The sequence below is a fragment of the Pan paniscus genome, chromosome 6 (genome assembly GCF_029289425.2).
Source record: "Pan paniscus chromosome 6, NHGRI_mPanPan1-v2.0_pri, whole genome shotgun sequence".
Classification (NCBI taxonomy): Eukaryota; Metazoa; Chordata; class Mammalia; order Primates; family Hominidae; genus Pan; species Pan paniscus.
The window spans coordinates 165,777,448-165,796,633 of NC_073255.2; the positions used below are offsets into that span (position 1 = coordinate 165,777,448).

A 19,186-nucleotide genomic window follows, 5' to 3' on the forward strand; every position below is an offset into this window, starting at 1 on the left:
CTCTTAAAAAAAAAAGGACCATATCTTAGATTAGTATATTAAAAGACGTGTCACCACATCCTATTTCCAACTAAGATTTTATAAATCAAGAAAGACCAGTCAAAAGGACCTACAAGTAGAAACTCTCCTAGGTTAAAAAGTCCTAAAGATGCTAGAACAGCATTTCCTAAACTAAAGTTCACAGAATTCCAGTTCCCAGGATGTCAACAGGAATACCTCAAAGAAAAGGTTGTGTGTTCAGGTAAGCTTGGGAAATGCTGCTGGACTTTGAAAGTAGTTTTGCTTGTTTATTTTTCACTTTAAACTACTATCAGGTTTCTAAGTTCCTTTAATATACAGGGAGAATCTCTTCAGAAAAAGGTACAGTATACTCCAAACTTGTTTCATCATTTGTATAAAGAACATTTTTAGGGACTAGTTTTCCAAGGAATACATACCCTAAGAAAACAGAGGGTGTGCCGGGCGTGGTGGCTCAGGCCTGTAATCCCAGCACTTTGGGAGGCCGAGGAGGGTGGATCACGAGGTCAGGAGATCGAGACCATCCTGGCTAACACAGTGAAACCCCGTCTCTACTAAAAATACAAAAAATTAGCTGGGTGTGGTGGCGGGTGCCTGTAGTCCCAGCTACTCGGGAGGCTGAGGCAGGAGAATGGCGTGAACCCAGGAGGCAGAGCTTGCAGTGAGCCAAGATCACGCCACTGCACTCCAGCCTGGGCGACAGAGCGAGACTCCGTCTCAAAAAAAAAAAAAAAAGAAAAAGAAAAAGAAAAAGAAAACAGAGGGTGACAGCCCATCCAACAATTCTATCAACTAAAAAATATATATATATATATATATAAAGAAAAAAAAAGGTTTTTCTAACCTATCCAAAAACTAACAAAAAAAAGGGTTCAATATTCAATCCTGCCAGGTATGGTGGCTCACGCCTGTAATCCCAGGACTTTGGGAGGCCAAGGTGGGCGGATCACCTGAGGCCAGGAGTTTGAGACCAGCCTGATCAACATGGCAAAACCCCGTCTCTACTAAAAATACAAAAATTAGCTGGGCATGGTGGTGGGCACCTGTAATCCCAACTACTCGGGAGGCTGAGGTAGGAGAATCACTTGAACCCAGGAGGCAGAGGTTGCAGTGAGCCGAGATCATGCCATTGCACTCCAGCCTGGGCAACAGAGTGAGAGTCCATCTCAAAAAAGAAAAAAGAAAAAAAATCAATCCTAAGATGAGACAATCAAGTCAATATTACTTTGCATTTGTAAATGATATAACAGTTGGGCTTTTGTTGTTTTGAAAATAACGATTTTTCTTTTTTTTTTTTTTAATGCTGATATGGTAACAGTTTTGGTTCAAATTCCTTAGTTAGGGACTAAGGAATTCAAGCAGAAGTTTGGCAATCATATTATCAGTGCTACTGATAAAGTAGGCTGTGAGTAGAGCTGAGAAATACAGTATGAGATAACTGCTAAGGCATCTTAAAATCCCAAACATTCTTTATTCCGAAACTGATTATATCTAAAGGATGCTAAGCTTCTCAAAGAGAAGGTTGAGGTGAAACATGAAATCGCAACAGCATGAACAGTTAAAACCTACAGAGGACTGTAGAGATGATCTAGTCAAGTGTTTTGCCAGGCACACTGCATTGTCTTGTGTGTGAGCCCTCCTTCCTGGCAGGAACTCAGCTCCTTTATCCCTTGCTTCCCGCAATACTCTGCGTCATTGCTGGGGATATATCAGCTTGCAATTTACCTTTGGGTTATGAATCATTAATCTACTTACTCCAGTGACTTCATTTTACAAGAATAAAACAACCAAGGGTAGGATGGCAAGACTAAGCAGTGATAGGATGAGCAATTAAGAAATGGGCTCTTCAGAAGGATTTACCTGGTGGCTAGCCGGAACAGGTCATCTACAGTGTCAGGGTGATTCTGGAGACCATTCTGCTGTTCTAGGAGCTGAAAGGTGGGGATGCACAGTGCCTAAAACAAAACAGTGATTTTAAAAGAAATGCTTTTTCAGAAATGCCACAGCATTCAGACTTGCCAAATATTTATTACAATAAGTACAAAAGGAACAAAGAAGAAAAGCACAGCTGGGAAAAGAAAAAGATTGTAATGAGAATCTGATCAGGAAAAGAAACACATAAATCCTTCCCAGTTGACATAAACAGTTTTCACCTATGAAGTCCACATTTAAGAAAGGGTTGAGAAAACAGATTTTAGCTGATAAAACTCAACAGATGTCATCTCAAAGTTTTAGAAATTTCTGAAAGCAAAGATTCTATTTAGGTATAGTCCACTAAGGGAGTGGAAGTTTTTATAATAATTATGAAATATCAATTTTAAATGAAAAGACATCTTGGGAAAAGAAACAACATTCTTCAACTCAATATTCCCCTCTGTGGCTGGAAGGGAGGGAAAAGCAGTATCTGAGGAGCTGTTTCCAATGCTATTATTAATTCTAAAACCCTCCCTGCTGCTAAGTAAACTAGTCAGTTGGCTGTTCCAGGCAAGAAGTTAAAAATACAATAATGCTTGAGCTTAGAGATTCATTTTTCTCACCTCCTCCCCCCTCCAAACACCCTATCTCTGGAAGAGCATAAACCAGGCAGTAACATGTAATAATCATTACACTCATGTGGTCAGTCTCTCATTCTCTCAAACAGGCCTGTTCAGAGAACAACTGGGAAGCTTCCACCTCCCTGTTATTAGGAAATCAACATGCCTGGGGGAAAACATAAAGAAGCAACAGAATTAAAGACATGGTAAAGAATACGCTGCTAGGCCTTCAGACCCTCTAGGCCTGATGCGTCTACACTCCTCATGGAAAAGATACCTGGAGCATGTCTAGCAGTCCCTGCCGACAGCCTTCTTCCATGCCATATTCATCCACGAGGATACTGCCAAGGTACAGGAAGCAGGAATGCTGATGTACGTGGTACACATTCACCATCTGTTGAGGGAAAAAACAATTAGTTCAATGCTTCGTCCTTCAAAAAGTACCAACTTATGAAGCTGTCTCCAGGAAGAAATTCAGAGATAGATTGGCTTCTTCTCTTTAAGGCAACATAGTATAAAGCTTCTTAGCACTATTTTGTGAAACACAGGGCTCAATATCTCAATGATTTTCAGGTTCTCTATTCTTCCAACCCTTTGACCTTTCATCTTCCCAAGACAATGCTGTATAAGAGTTGTCTAATACTTAAAGCTAGAAGCTATCAGGGAACTCATGGATTATTTGCAAAACCCCAGCACAGAATATTTCATCCAGTACGTAAAAGTTGCTCTCATTTGCACTGTAGATAAGTCATATTTTTAAATAGGATATATAGCCACAGTTGGGAAAACAGTATCAAACACCTTCATCTTGGAGAAGACAGTGAAAGCATTGTTTAAATTTTGAGTTGCTCCTAAACCTATTTTATCTTTTAAGTAAAAAATAGTGTTTTCTATGAAGATATTTGGATTTCAACACAGCAAAAATTTTAACACAATATGCACATTATTAATTTTTTTTAAGAGACTGGGTTTCGCTCTGTTGCCCAGGCTGGAGTGCAGTGGTGAGATCTTGGCTCACTGTGGCCTCAACCTACCAGGCTCAAGGGATCCTCCCACCTCAGCCTCCCGAGCAGCTGGGACTATAGGCGTGCACCACCATGCCCGGCCACGATATGCGCTTAAATGATTTGTTTAGAATTTTTACTCCACTATCCTCCCAGAATTAAGAAACAATTGTACACTCACCTATTTAAAATGCCACCACAGTACATATGTATTGATCTTATTACATAAATTCAACTCTATGAACTTGGGACTGAAAGGATACAGTAACTTAATTCTTCTATTGGCATATGCCATGGAATGAGCATGAGATGGGAGCTATGAATCCATTCCATGTTGTAAACTCAAAATTATATGCTCTACTAAGGAATGATTAAGTCAAGGGTTGCCAAACATTTTCTTAAAGGGCTACTTTGTAAAAAGTATAGATCTTATCCACCATTCAGTCTTCTGCCCACTCAAGTTTGCCAGTGTAGCACAAAAATGACCAATAGATAATACTTAAATGAATTATGGCTATAGCTCAGTAAAACATTTAAAAAAACACAAAAACAAAAATAGGTGGCAAGGCCACTGACTATCAATTGCTGGCTCCTGAGTTAAGGGATTTTTTAAGGATAACTTTCATTTTTGTCACATGTACTGACTCTAGAACACACTTCCTATATAATAGTGCTACCTACTCTATTGGGTTAGTCATATACTTAACAGGCAGGAATTAAAAAACAGTATCAAAGTCATGAGGGTATCCTCCAACAGCAAAGGGGCAGTCTATCAAGTTGTAGTAGACCCAGAATGTATTGCACTGAAGGGGACACTTGACCAGAGGTGGCAATCGCCTAAATGCGAACATACATTATTGTGCTCAGCATATAGTGAAAGTAGAGAAATCACTAAAAATTAAAATTCTGTTGAAATATTTACCTGTACAACCTTTAATCAAATCTACAATTCAGAGAGGCAAGGTTATCCAAGTACCAACACTGCACCACATGCCTGTGCCTGTGGTTGAGGGCACCTATGATGCAGAATTTAAGGGGGAACTCATTCTTTTTTTCTTTTTTCTTTTTTTTTTTTTTGAGATGGAGTTTCACTCTGTCACCCAGGCTGGAGTGCAGTGGCACGATCTCAGCTCACTGCAACCTCCACCCTCCGGGTTCAAATGATTCTCCTTCCTCAGCCTCATGAATAGCTGGGACTACAGGCACCTGCCACTGCGCCCGGCTAATTTTTTGTATTTTTAGTAGAGATGGGGTTTCACCATCTTGGCCAGGCTGGTCTTGAACTCCTGACCTCGTGATCCACCCACCTCGGCCTCCCAAAGTGCTGGGATTACAGGCATGAGGCACTGCGCGTGGCCAGGGGGAACTCATTCTTAAGGCCAGGACCTCCTTAAAATCTGCACCCTAGGTGCTCTCCTCTCCCTAGGTGGAGCATGGTCACTTCAGGTTGGGTGGGGTATGACTCTAGCCTGGAGCTCTGTGACTGTTTTCCTCACAGCATGGGTACAAAATTTCAGAAAGCACCTCAGAGTCCTGCAAATGCAGGATTGGCACTTTGCGCTGTGTCCCTAAATCTTGTGCCCTAGGCACTGGCATCCTGGCCCTGCTTTAAGGTTAACATCAACACAATTACTTAGTGACTTAGGCATAGGCATCTCATACAGTTTTACATGAGAATATGATTTTAGAGAACATCATTTAGTGAGTCATACCATCATAATTACATATCAATCTTAATGACTAAAAGAGTCAAATTTATTTTTTGACAAGAGACTTCTGTGGACAACTAACTGTGGCCAAGATTGAAGAAAATCCCTTTGGGCAAAGAAACAGCAAAGTCTGACTTGCTACATTTTTTCCCCAAGGATCTCAATATAAAAATGCTTACCATTAGTATATAAGTACTGAGCCCAAGTCATTCGCTTCACAGAATTTCACACTGGACTGTGTTGCTACTTAGAATACTGCTATAGCTACTATACAGAAGCGATTTTAGGCTGTTTCCCTTATAGACAATGTACCTATCACAGGCACTAATCTCTTTCAAGTGTTTTTTTAGTTTGTTAATAAATACAAAAGTGTTTCATTTCATCAGCAAAGTTTTTGTTCTAAAGGCTCCTATTTCAAATTCTTTTTTTGAGATGGAGTCTTGCTCTGTCACCCAGGCTGGAGTGCAGTGCAGCTCCTGGGTTCAAGCGATTCTCCTGCCTCAGCCTCCCGAGTAGCTAGGATTATAGGTGCCCGCCACCATGCCTGGCTAATTTTTGTATTTTTAGTAGAGACAGGGTTTCACCATGTTGGCCAGGCTGGTCTTGAACTCCTGACCTCAGGTGGTCCACCTGCATAGGCCTCCCAAAGTGCTGGGATTACAGACGTGAGCCACCGCACCCTGCCTATTTCAAATTCTGTACATGGAACACGTCCCCCCGCAACAGATAACTTTACCTGTGTGACTAGTGGCTGCAGCAGTGCTGCAGATCCTTTGCCTACACAGCGAACAGCAAAGCGCAGGCACCTGCAACAACGCTCTACAATCCGATTATCAGCTCGGTGCTTATTTAGAGTCTCGGATAAAACTGGCCATATCTGGGTCAAAAGTAAAAGAGCACAAGAAAGAAATAATCAACAACTAGGACCTGAAAAACTGCTAAGTTGGTAACACCTCATTTAGCTTTTAAATAACTGGGACAAAACTTTCTGTATAGGAACACACATGGCCAGCATGCTCAGGTTCAATAGACTACCCACCACAAAACCCTATCACTTAACAAGAGAAAACAGTGCCTCTTTAGAACTGGAAGAGCACGTCTAACTTTGCTAAAAGACAGAGATACACAATTTCCTAAACTTCAGACTTCCCGAAAGGCTATGAAAAGAATCGGTACGAGCTATACAGGAAGAGATGTTTAAAGATAGTTCCTGGAAGGTGGAAGAATTTGAACAAAAGGACTAGAGTTAAGGAAATGGCATCATTTGAGACCATTGGACACTTAAGACTATTTAGTGTTGATGTAATTTGTCCTCTGAAGTCTCAAAAGCAATTCTTAAAACATGACTTTTGATCCTCACATAACCTTCAGTGAAAAAAGTAGAGGGGAAGTATGTCATCACTGAGGAAAACGAAGTCACTAGCTTTGTCAAAAATATTCTGCTGGTATTGATCAGGCCTCCTAGTAACTCTAGGAGTCACACAGTGAATCTCTTTCTACCACTTCTCTGGTCTTTCAAGGCATTCCCTTGCAGCCTGTTTTGTTATCAAATCTAAAATAAAAGACATTTGGATGGCTCTGTCCCTCATTTCATTGAAACCACATCAACAAACTGAATCTCCCTATGAACTTGGAAGACAGTATCTTCTCAGGTGAGTTACCCAAAGCCCTGTAAGGAAAAAAGAAGCAAGCCTTGATTCCACAAGCATCCATTAGCACTTACTTCCTGTATGACTTTCTGACACGGATGAGTCTGTCCATTTTCCACAATGGGATTGGTATGCCTGGGAAAAGACAACAGCCCAAAATAGTGAACAAAGACCAATTTCACTGAGGACCCAGAGCCCTGATCCCTGCTTGCTTACTTAGTATCATTTTCACCAAATAAAGAAAACCAGATGATAAAGTCATTTACTTACATCACCTTTATAAGCACATCCTTTAAATCATCCTATCATTTTTTGGCCACCTTTAAGTCACTTCCAATAGAACACGCAAATTCAATCCAACTTTGGGTAGATGGGCTGTGAGGCACTATGGCTATCTTTTCCATTTTTCCCTTTATAAACCCAAATATGGGCTGGGTGTGGTGGCTCACGCCTGTAATCCCAGCACTCTGGGAGGCCAAGGCGGGTAGATCACCTGAGTCCAGGAGTTCAAGACCAGCCTGACCAATATGGTGAAAACCCGTCTCTACTAAAAATACAAAAATAAGCCGGGCGTGGTGGCGCATGCCTGTAATCCCAGATACTTGGGAGGCTGGTGGTGGTGCATGCCTATAATCCCAGCTACTTGGGAGGCTGGTGGTGGCACATGCCTATAATCCCAGCTACTTAGGAGGCTGAGGCAGAAGAATCACTTGAACGTGGGAGGCAGTGGTTGCAGTGAACCGAGATCACACCATTGTACTCCGGCCTGGGCAACAAGCGGATGAAGTAAAACTCCATCTCAAAAACAAACAAACAAAAACAACAACAAAACAAAACCTGAATATGTAGTTTCTTCCTAATTAACAAAAAAAATACACAGGTTGTCTAAATCCACTACTAGAAACCAAGTATTGCTTCATTCCTTGCATTAAAAGACTAAAAGCTATAGGAACTGTAGTCCAAAGATGTTGTAGTTCTAGTTTGAATCCAATGTACTATCCACAATCAGTCAAATACAACTCCTCTGTCTAGTTCGATAGCTCACAATTTGAAGAAAAGCAGGAAAAAAAAACACACATAATTAACTACAAACTACTTTAAAGGAAAGCTACTCTTTAGTTTTAAAAAGCTCAACAGCAACTTAATAAAAATTTAACTTTAATTCAAGTATTTACATCTATTTCAGATTTTCTTTCATTTACTGTGAAATAAGGGTTACTGTTAATAGGTTCTCAGAATGGCATGTTAATAGGGCTCTCCTAATTATAAAAGGAAAACATTGCACCAACTGAGAGAAAGATATCTGTTGACAATAACTAGTAACACATTACCTTTTTAAATATTTATCCCACATAGGCTTCTACACAATGATTACTATAACATTCCAGTTATACATGGGTCCCAAAAATTATAAATTATGTTACTCAGTAAGAATTACTCTTTGAAAACTGTCACTCAAATGCCTTTTTAATCATTAGGCTCCTCCTCTTCACTTCAAAGATGCATTAATTTCACCTGATCACTGAAGAAACTTCATTATATTTTTGTACCCATACACTATATATAGCGATGGTTCTGAAAGTATCGTCTCTGGATTAGCAAGCAGAATCATCAGCATCACCTGGGAATTATCAGAAATGCAAATTTTCAGGTCCTACCCAAGATCCAATGAATCGGACACTGAGGGGATGGGATCTAGCAATCTGTGTTTTGATAAGCCCAGGTGATTCTGATGCATGTGGAATGATGATATATGTGAAAGTTTGGTCTTTTGGTCTCCACAGAACTGGAGACCAAAAGAATTCCATTTTTAAAGAGTCCTTTTTTTTTTTGAGATGGGGTTCTCACTCTGTCACCCCAGCTAGAGTGCAGTGGCGTGATCTTAGCTCACTGCAACCTCTGCTTCCCAGGCTCAAGTGATCCTCCCACCTCAGCCTCCCAAATAGCTGGGACCACAGGCCCATGCCACCATACCCAGCTAATTTTTTATATTTTTGGTAGAGACAGGGTTTTGCCACGTTGCCCAGGCTGGTGTCAAACTCCTGAGCTCAAGCAATCTGTCTGCTTTGGCCTCCCAAGTGCTGGGATTACAGGTGTGAGCCATCGCTCCCGGCCTTCCACTTTTTAAAGAGTATTTTAACACAAAGACCTACCAGGAATGAATTCTTAGAATTTGCCTTTGCCCCAGAACTTCAGGTAACAGCTGGCTTAATTAGTCTCCAAACATAGGGAGATACTTGGAAGTATGAGGAAAAAATACTTGCTTACTTCAATATACAATGGTTTCATTTGAGCCTTTAACCCAAGTAAGGCATCCAGAGTCTCCTTTCTTACCTAAATATCACTGCAAGGCGATCTAAGAACACTGTGGGATCTGAGGATATGCCATTGCTGGGCTCTTGAGACAACAGCTGAAGAGACAAAAGGACATTAACACCCAATTGTCACATGTACAAATCTACAGCCAACACTGCAACATATATCAACCTTTGTCTCAATCTCTGCTTATTTCCTTATATAAAGTCCTAAAAGTTACTCAAATGGTGCAAATTTTAATTTATATTGTCAAATTATTTTCCTCCATCTTATTGCATCCTGGCCAAGACTACATATTGCTACATTTTACTGTCTGATTACTGAGGAGTAGAAAACAGTATCATTTGATTTTTTTCCCATTTACTTTAATTATTATTATTACATATTACGTAATATAGATTGTATATATGTTATGTTATACAATATGTAAAAGATTATATATTTAGCTTTATAAGGCTTTAAAATTATTATAGCTTTGTAACATATTTTAAGCAAATTGTCTCTTACTCTTCTTTCCTAAAATTTCTTAGATACTCCCATTAGTAAATCATCAGAGATGAACTACAGAATTATTTTATCAAGTTCTAAAAATCCCATTGGTATGTCTAAAGTTATTGCACTATAAATGTAACTGGAGAAGAGTTGACATCTTTAAAATTTCCTTTAAGGAAACATGGTAGGTTCAGGCGTTGATTGCTAACTTGAATGAATTCTTTTCTCATTACATTTTCTAACTGATGATTACCAATGTAAACTAAAAATAAAATCCTAAGTCTCCCACCAACTGAACAGGCCCCTCCTGTTGCCATGGGGACCCCAGAGAAACCTTAAAAACGGAGCTCTCAGCCATGATGGGAAGGGAGGTCAGATATGTTTTGTTATACTCCCTATCTTTCGGAGTTTAGGTGCAAGTGGCCAGCATTAATGTTAAATGGAGATCATAAGACCAATCAAAGACTTTTTTTTCTTTTTTTGAGGTGGAGTCTTGCTCTGCCACCCAGGATGGAGTACAATGGCGCGATTTCGGTTCAGTGCAACTTCCGCCTCCCAGGTTCAAGTGATTCTCCCGCCTCAGCCTCCCGAGTAGCCGAGATTACAAGTGTGCGTCACCACACCTGGCTAATTTTTTGTATTTTTAGTAGAGACCAGGGTTTCACCAGGTTGGTCAGACTCTAACTCCGGACCTCAAATGATCCACCTGTCTAGGCCTCCAAAATGCTGGGATTACTGGCATGAGCCACGACACCCGGCTGATCAAAGACTCCTTTACCAAATTATAAACAAGATCTGAGGCCACAGAAGGCAAGAGTTAAGTCACATCTATAGCCCATCAATCTTATTAAACTGTCAGAGTTATGGCTGACCCTGACATAGCAACCTAAACATTCCTTTCTGCTAGCTCCAAGCTTTTTGTTCCTTTAACCAACTGCAGATTAAAGAATCTCTGAATCCACTTATGACTTGTAAGCCCCCACTTCAAGACAGCCCATCTTTTTAGACTAAACCAATGTATACCTTCCATATTTTGATTTATGTATTTGCCTGTAACTCCTACATCCCTGAAGTGTATAAAACCAAACCATAATCCCACCACCTCAAGCACACTTTCTCAGAACTCCTCGAGACTGGGTTTCCCTGGGCTGTGGTCACTCATACTGGCTCAGGACAAACCTCTTTAAAACATTTTATAAAATTTGGTTTTTCTGTTAACACTGATATAATGAGAATCTATTAATTCTGAAATATTTATTGTATGCAGCTACTTTGATTACATTAATTTTAATAAATTCTTAGTGCATTTTCTTGGATTTTCTAGGTAGACAAAAGATCTGTAAATAAGTAATTTCATCTTTTCATTTTTAACATGTAAACATCTTATATTTGTTTCACATCTTCCTTAATTGGACTTACCTTTTTCAATGCCATAACCTGAACAGAACATAGTTCACTAAGACATTCGGTAATCTTATCCAAAGGTAATCGGGCTAGGACAAGTGCTGTCCCTGAAAAACAAAGGAAGATACAAATGAAAAATAAACGCTGAATTGAGGTAACTTAACTGGACTACATCATATGAGTGACCAGAAAAAGCGAACTGGTTTGGTTCCATTCTTTTAAAAAGATCAGCATTGTTTTTTAAAATGACAACACTTTGTTATTTACAGTTTTTTTTCTTTATTCTTTATTGGGCTCAGAAGGCTAAGACTGATTAACACTTACAACTGAAGTTGATATTTGTCAAAGACTTTTAAAATCTCCTTCACAAAGCCAATGGCAAAGCTATTTTAAAATGTATACCATAGTGTAATGTTTCTCAGACTTCCCAGAGATTCTGATTTAGTGGGTCAAAGAGAGTCTTTATTTTTGATAAATACTTCCAGCAATTCTTATCACAAGAGAAATTCTGACATAATGCTTTTAGAAGAATGGGCTGAAATTAGAGATTTCACTCTTACACCATAACACTCTCTGTGAGGTTAAAAGAGACATTTTCTTTGGGCTTCAGTTTCTTTATGAAATAAGTGACTTGAACAGCAAAGTAACAGTTAAATTTGCCTTTCTTTCATTTTAAAAAAAATAGTTACAAAAGCCTCCTACCCCCTTCTTTTTCCCTCCTAAACAAATCTTGACTTAGAACTCCAATAAAATAGGTTAAAAAGAAAAACCAAAAGAGGCAGTTAGGTTCAAGTGGAGACAGAAGGTCCAGACCCTTCCTACTCAGCCTCCCTCTTGCTGCAATCCCCATTCTAACCCCACCAACTGCTGAAACACCTTCCCCAAATCCAAAGGATTACATATTAGCCTAGGTCCCTTCTAGGTCAAAAAACACCTTGAATATAAATGTTTTCATTTCCTGAAGTTTCATTCAACAGAACAGTAATTTATCCCTAAACCTTCAAATTTGAATTAAAAAAACAGAGTGAATCTTCTTGGCCATCTATAAGCCATAGATGAGTTAGACTTTTCTTTAAAACTAGGAGGGAAAAGCCTAATTTCAGCATGATTTTCCTTTTAATTAATTCCTATAGAAAAGTATGTTACTTTAAAAAGTTTTCAGCCAGGCGTGGTGGCTCATGCCTGGTATCTCAGCACTTTGGGAGGCCAAGGCAGGAGGATCACTTGAAGCCATGAGTTCAAGACCAGCCTGGGCTATATAGCAAGACCCTGTCTCTATTAAAAATTTTAAAAATCAGCTAAGCATAGTGGTGTGCACCTGTAGTCCTTGCCACTTGGGAAGCTGAGACACGAGGGTCACTTGAGTTTAGGGCTTCAAGGTTACAGTGAGCTATGATCATGCCACTGCATCCCAGCTTGGCAACAAGCGAGACCCTGTCTCTAAAATAAATAAATAAATAAAAATTGAAAACCATTTTCTACATCTATTAGATACCACTGAAAATTGGGAGGCCACATTGTACTACAGGTTAGACCTCACTTCAATATCAAGGTTAATAAATTCCACTAGAAAATGACAAGAATATTTGACTCTGATTTATCTGTGCCTATGAAGGGAAACAACAAAAACCCAAGGTACAAAAAGAAAATCTGATATAAAAAAGCACAGTCACACTAGCTGGTAAGGAATCTGGTCATATGAATAACAAAGGACAGAATTCACAAATAAGCCATCCACTCTTGCCAAGGCTAATTGTTTAACAAGTCACAGAGGCTTAGAAGATATCACACAGGTTATTTTACCCAATCCTTTAATATACCTCAATCTCTCTGATTTACCAGTGATAAGAATTTCATTACCTCACAGGGCACCCCAATCTGTGTTCAGAAAGTATGGTTAAGTGTTTTCTTCCTAGAGCCAGTATATGCTTCCCTATAAATGGCTGACAAGTGACTACTCATAAAATAAATATGATCCTTCTTTTATAAGACCATCTTTCAAATATTTAAAAATAGCTACCATGCTTAAAGGCTGTTCTAAGTCTTTTCCTCTAGCCTTAATATCTCTAGTTCTTCTATTAAGTCCGAGCCTCATCACAATGGCTGTTTGCCTCTGGATAGACAATCACTCAGTATAAGCTGATCAGTAATGGTTAAAGGCTGCTAAGAGACCAGGACCCCTGACTTCTACTCATGGCACTGATCCATGTATACTACCTTTCAACTCCCACTTACCTCTTTGGTATGGCAATGCTTCTTTGGTCTCCCTTTTTATTCTTCCAACTTAAAAAGCAGCCGTGTTTAGTTTGAATATGTTGTCTCTACCCAAATCTAGGTCGGTGCTATATATACTGCAAGTAGTATTAATTAATTATATAGGCTTAAGATAATCCAAGAAAAGAATGCATGTACATATAGTGAACACTATCCCCTCTAGTGGAAAAGCCATCTTCCTCATCTTATAAATTCTTAAACACTAAGTACATTGCAACGGAAAAACTGGGATATGACAGATGTAAGATTACCCCAAGTAGTGGCTTTGAGGTGACTATTAGTGGTTAACATCAAGTAAATACCTTTTAGCAAGCCCACAGCAGCTTCTGGAGACAACAGGAAGGAATCGAGGGAGCGGGCAATCTCCAGGAGTCCATTAAAGTGCTGAGCCATGTGATCTCGGCAGACAGAGCAAATGTTATGAATGGCTTTGGCTGCAGCAGAAGCCAGGGGCTTTTCACACAGGCCTTTCATCAAATAGCCCAACACAGGGTCTAAGAAGAAAGCCAAGCAGAGATTACATATCTGAAACTAAAGGAAAACTTCTAGTTTATTAAAACAGAGGTATACTTGCTTTTCTTTTTTTAAAGCAAAAGAACCCTTTTAAAAAGTGAAATGTGTTCAGAACCACGATAAATAAAACACATAAAAATAGAGCTGATCTCACTTACATATTGTCAACAGGCCCTGAGACCCATCTATTTCATCTTCCATTTCTTCCCTCAGGGCAGTCAACGTTAACTCCCAGGGATTCACAAAGCAGTTTGTAAACCATTGACTTAAGAGCATATATGGCAATCCAGGTATTAAAAATATGGCAATGTAAGAAAGAATGCAAAGCTCAGGGAGTTACAATTATACCAAGGGATGAATTACTTGGTAAAACAGCCTATATGAATCAGGACAAGGATAGTTGTCTAAAGCTGAAACTTTTATACTTGCTTCTTTCTAGTTACAAAAGGCCTTAAAAATAGGCAGATGAATCTTTAGCACTTCTAGATGAATTAATTCACTATGTTTTAATTTTACCAAATGTAAGTGCTCCAAGAAAGTTTATCATAAAGTTGAATTTCTATAGAGCTAATTCTACTCATCTTTTTATCTTCTTTTATAAAAATCAGATTTTTTTTCTATAGGAAAAAAAACTTAGAAAAACCATATACTGTTTTTGGGGACGGAGCCTCACTCTGTCCCACAGGCTGGAGTACAGTGGCACGATCTCAGCTCACTGCAACCTCCATCTCGCAGGTTCAAGCAATTATCCTGCCTTAGCCTCCTGAGTAGTTGGGACTACAGGCATGCGTCAAGCCCAGCTAATTTTTGTATTTTTAGTAGAGACGATTGTTTCACCACATTGGCCAGGCTGGTCTCAAACTCCTGGCCTCAAGTGATACGCCTACCTCAGCCTCCCAAAGTGCTGGGGTTACCACTGTAAGCCACCATGACTGGGCAAAAAACCATGTGTTGTTAAAGGTCATTGTGAGTACTTTATATTGACCTTGTAGCAAACTGTGAAAAAGTGGAAAGAATCAAAATAATAACATCTTTTTTTTTCTTTTTCTTTGAGATGGAGTCTCGCTCAGTCACCCAGGCTGGAGTGTAGTGGCGCAATCTCGGCTCACTGCAAACTCCGCCTCCCGGGTTCAAGTGATTCTCCCTGCCTCAGCCTCCCAACTAGCTGGGATTACAGGCATGCGCCACCAAGCCCAGCTAATTTTCCTGTATTTTTAGTAGAGAAGTGGTTTCGCCTGTTGGCCAGGTTGGTCTCGAACTCTTGAACTCAGATGATCCTCTCGCCTCAGCCTCCCAAAGTGCTGGGATTGCACGTGTGAGCCACCATGCCTGGCCAATAATAATGTCTTAAAGCCCATTTAAAACCATTATGTCCATTTCTAGTCTAATGATCAATACAATGCCCAAACTCAGCACAATCTGCCTACCTCCACCAAAAAGAAAAAAACAAAACCAAAACCCCACCCTGTTTAGTCTAGGAATCAAAAGACCTAGAATCTAGAACCTAGCCCAAGCAACTCTAATAATGTAGACTTCTGTGATTCCCAAATTGGGTATTTGTGGTTTTGACTATTCTGAGTATGAACATAGAGCAATCTGTCTACTGCTGAGGCACAAATCTGAATGAGATACTGCAAGGTGGCACTGAATGATAAATCTTTTGATAAGAGTCTGCAAGTTAACCTAGATTTGCTGCTTTCTGGACATTAACTGAAGGTATTAAAACAAACAAATCTACTATGTTTCTTGGTGGAAAAATGGTTCAGAAAAGAAAGCCAAATGTTGAGCCAGATAAAGTGCAGAAATCTAAGAACTAAAAAACAGCCATACTGAAATCACTTGGAAATAGTATGTTGGGCCAGGCGTGGTGGCTCACGCCTGTAATCCTAGCACTTTGGGAGGCTGAGGCGGGCAGATTACTTGTGGTCAGGAGTTCGAGACCAGCCTGCCCAACATAGCGAAACCCTGTCTCCACTAAAAATACAAAAATAGTGGGCATGGTGGCACGCACTTGTAATCCCAGCTACTTGGGAGGCTGAGGCAGGAGAATCACTTGAACCTGGGAGGTGGAGGTTGCAGTGAGCTGAGATCAGGCCACTGCATTTCAGCCTGGGCAACAGAGCGAGACTCCATCTCAAAACAACAAAAAACAAAAACAAAAACAACAAAAAAAAGAAATAGTACGTTGAACTTAGAAAGCAGCTCAGTGTATAGAAACGAAGAACACATTCACTCTTTTTAGCATGTGTTTCAGTCACTAAAAACAGATGTATAAAATAAAATCAAGTAAAAAGGCGATAATAAAGATATACACAGGAAACACATCAAACTTAATGATATAATACTAATCACAAATTTTGGTATTCCTAAAATTCTCAGAATGTATCCCCCTTAAATGTCAGGGCTTGATATATATTACCCTGGAAAAGTCATTTCGTCTCTTTGGGCCTCAGTTTCCTTGTCTATAAAAAGAGGAGGTTAGAATAAATCATTTCTAACTTTACCTTCAATTCTAAAGTTGTTAGGATCTTTAGTTATTTTTTCAAGTCAATAAGGACACCCAGAGGTTATATAACAGTCTTCATTTTAATTTGCAGTTATTTAGTTTTGAATAATTCTTGGTTTTTAAATGGAGCGTGTATTACAAGTGAAAAATTATCTCCTTTGCTTTGGTCCTTGAGTAGCTTCTAGTATGTTAAAACTGTAAGAGATTCTGATTAGCTCAAGCATATGCCAAAGACTAACAGAGATAGAAATGTTCATGCTTAAACAAAGTACTAGAAGCAAATTGTTCACTGTTTCCCTATCTGTAGATCTAATCTTTCAAAGGTCCTTCTCCCAGATCAGATTATAAATGTTATATCAAATAAGCACTAACTTACAACATATTGTTTACTCTCAGTTTCTATAAACACTCCGTGTTAAAAAAACAGAAAGGAAAACACATGCAAAAGTAAGAGATGAGAAGAAAAATCAGAAAAATGACAAGTTAGAAGTGGCAGAGGAGAGAGATTACACATACCAAGGAACTGAGGATTTCGATCAACGACTTCACTCATCTCTCCAACCAATTCAATGCTGGTGTATCGCACAGCCGTATGTACGGTCTCCGGGAGGCGGACAACTCCTTCTAGGACTTCCACAAGTGTTGGATTGTTTTCCCTGAGTACAGGCAGTAAGTACTCACAGTTACTGATTTCAGAGGTTATATTCTGGCCAAATAACAGGCTGTGATGACACACAGCATTGCTAAAGGGCATCTTTCTAAACAACCATTAAGATAAAAGTACTTGGTATTTGTTATGAAAGATTTTCAAATCCTCAAAAAAGAGGAAAAGATAGAAATGAAAGATATTGTTTCAGGAAAAGCATACTGCTCCTTAATCTTCTGAATGCCAGTAAAGTGCCTACAGACACATCAAGCTATCAAATGCAGGCTCTTTAAATTGGAGAGGCAGACATTTACTGTGGATGAATGCCTTCTTCTAAAGAATCTATTTTATTTAGTCCTATAGCTGCAGCACCTAGAACAGTGCCTGGCACATAGTGGGCACTCAATAAATATTGCTGAATGGCTAAACAGATGAATGAATAATTCTCATAGACCATTCTCTGTTGTTTTGCTCCAAAAGATTTCTTATAGCTGGATATTGGAAACTTTAAGAACAGGTAAGTATGGGTAGGCAGCTCACTAATTGAAAGAACAAGAAAATAAGCTGCAGGAATAGATTAAGTTGCCCCGATTTGGAACAGGAGGGAAAATTAAAGTTAACCAAACACTTTCCATAGCTCCATGAGTTTATCTGTTCCCTCTCCTCCCTCTGTCCCCCACAAAATATACTGGCTAAAGGCCTTTTGAGTAGAGTGGAGGATACCCCTAAAGTGGCAGAACTTAATCCAGAAATGAAAGATGTTTAAAATGTAAATAATATCCTGGATTACAGCAAGACCACCCTCTGCTAATAAACTAGTCTATTAAGTCCTTTTATATGCACTAAAAAATTATAATCATGCAGTTGGCTTGAAATGCATATAAACAAAAAAAAAATCGAATCTCTCATTTATGCCTTATGTTTCCTAGGGACACTAAGTCAATTAACGAAGACTATCTAGCCATCATTTTTCAAACCAAGACATATTAGTTAGAACATTAATGATTTTAATAATCTTCAGACTTGTCACAGAAGGTTCAAAATGACACCAAAATTGGTTTAAGAGCAAATAGTGTGGTACATAATTAAGGACCAGGACTTCTTAACAGAGAAAAATAAACCTATTCGACCTCCTTGAATATTTACTGGATTAGAAACAATATGCCACTGACGAGGCCCTGAAAGGCAGCTAAGAAAGAAGCATTGTGCTTTTTATAAATATCTGCCTTAACCATCTCTCCAATCAAGACTGAATACAGAGCTTGACTGCAGGTATCAGGTCACAATTCAGCGTGGCAGATATTAACATCGATTTATATACTCATGGCACAAAGTAAATTTTGTCTCTAGGGCTTCGTGTCATAAATAGAATTTCTATGGAATTAGAAGTAAAATTTGAATAATTTGAAATTTTTCAATGGCAATAACAAAAACAGTAATTGCCCTTTAGATCTGGCTCTTTTAGGTGAAAAGGTGCCTATGCCTTGCCTCTCTGAAACAATGTAATTAATTTTGTAAGAATAACTTACCCAAGGTCACAAAAGCAGGAAACCCAAATTAGTGTCTATTCAATTGCTTTTAAGCAAGTACCAACAATTAAACAGTCTAACAAATTCTTTACCATACCAACTTTCACAAGGGAGCCTCAGTTGGAAAAATAAATCAGCATTCTATTCCTAGCATCAAGAATAAAATAATTTCAACTCTAGGAAATGCTGTTAAAACATGGTATCAGCAATTCAGGCTACCCTGGACTAGACTCTAGAAGTCAGAAGACTAGACGGCACAACAGAAGTAAGAAGTTCTGAAAGTCTCCAGGTATATACCATATAAGAAAAAAAAAAATAGTGTCATTTTCCTTCCTCTTGATATTTAGAGTTCCCAGCAAAAGACTTATGAGACACTCACGGATCAACACTCTTTGCTATAGCAGCCATGATAAAGAGAACCGCTTCTGTCACCTCCCAGGGTGGGTTGCCTTCTTTCAGAGTAGAATATAACTAGAGAAGAAGAGGTGGATTATGGATCCATTAAAAGGAAAACAGAATGCCAAAACAAACAAAACAAAAAATCCAGTTAAAGTAAATCCTGCTCCTTGTTTCTAAATCTAATTACCTCTCA

At 39.1% G+C, this 19,186-nt stretch overlaps 1 protein-coding gene across 4 annotated transcripts in view; it reads right to left on the reverse strand.

The window, feature by feature from the left end:
• The window catches only part of TNPO3 (transportin 3), a 104,578-nt gene that overhangs the window by 18,477 nt on the left and 66,915 nt on the right, over nt 1-19,186 (reverse strand). For all 4 annotated transcript variants that reach the window (XM_003813495.7, XM_055114854.2, XM_055114855.2 and 1 more), the window contains 9 exons: nt 18,974-19,065; nt 16,936-17,075; nt 13,703-13,894; nt 11,142-11,233; nt 9,249-9,325; nt 6,989-7,049; nt 6,002-6,142; nt 2,830-2,946; nt 1,879-1,973 (listed from right to left, as the gene is read on the reverse strand). In XM_003813495.7, coding sequence (XP_003813543.1) covers nt 1,879-1,973; nt 2,830-2,946; nt 6,002-6,142; nt 6,989-7,049; nt 9,249-9,325; nt 11,142-11,233; nt 13,703-13,894; nt 16,936-17,075; nt 18,974-19,065 — 1,007 coding nt within the window. The remainder of the gene's footprint in view (nt 1-1,878; nt 1,974-2,829; nt 2,947-6,001; nt 6,143-6,988; nt 7,050-9,248; nt 9,326-11,141; nt 11,234-13,702; nt 13,895-16,935; nt 17,076-18,973; nt 19,066-19,186) is intronic.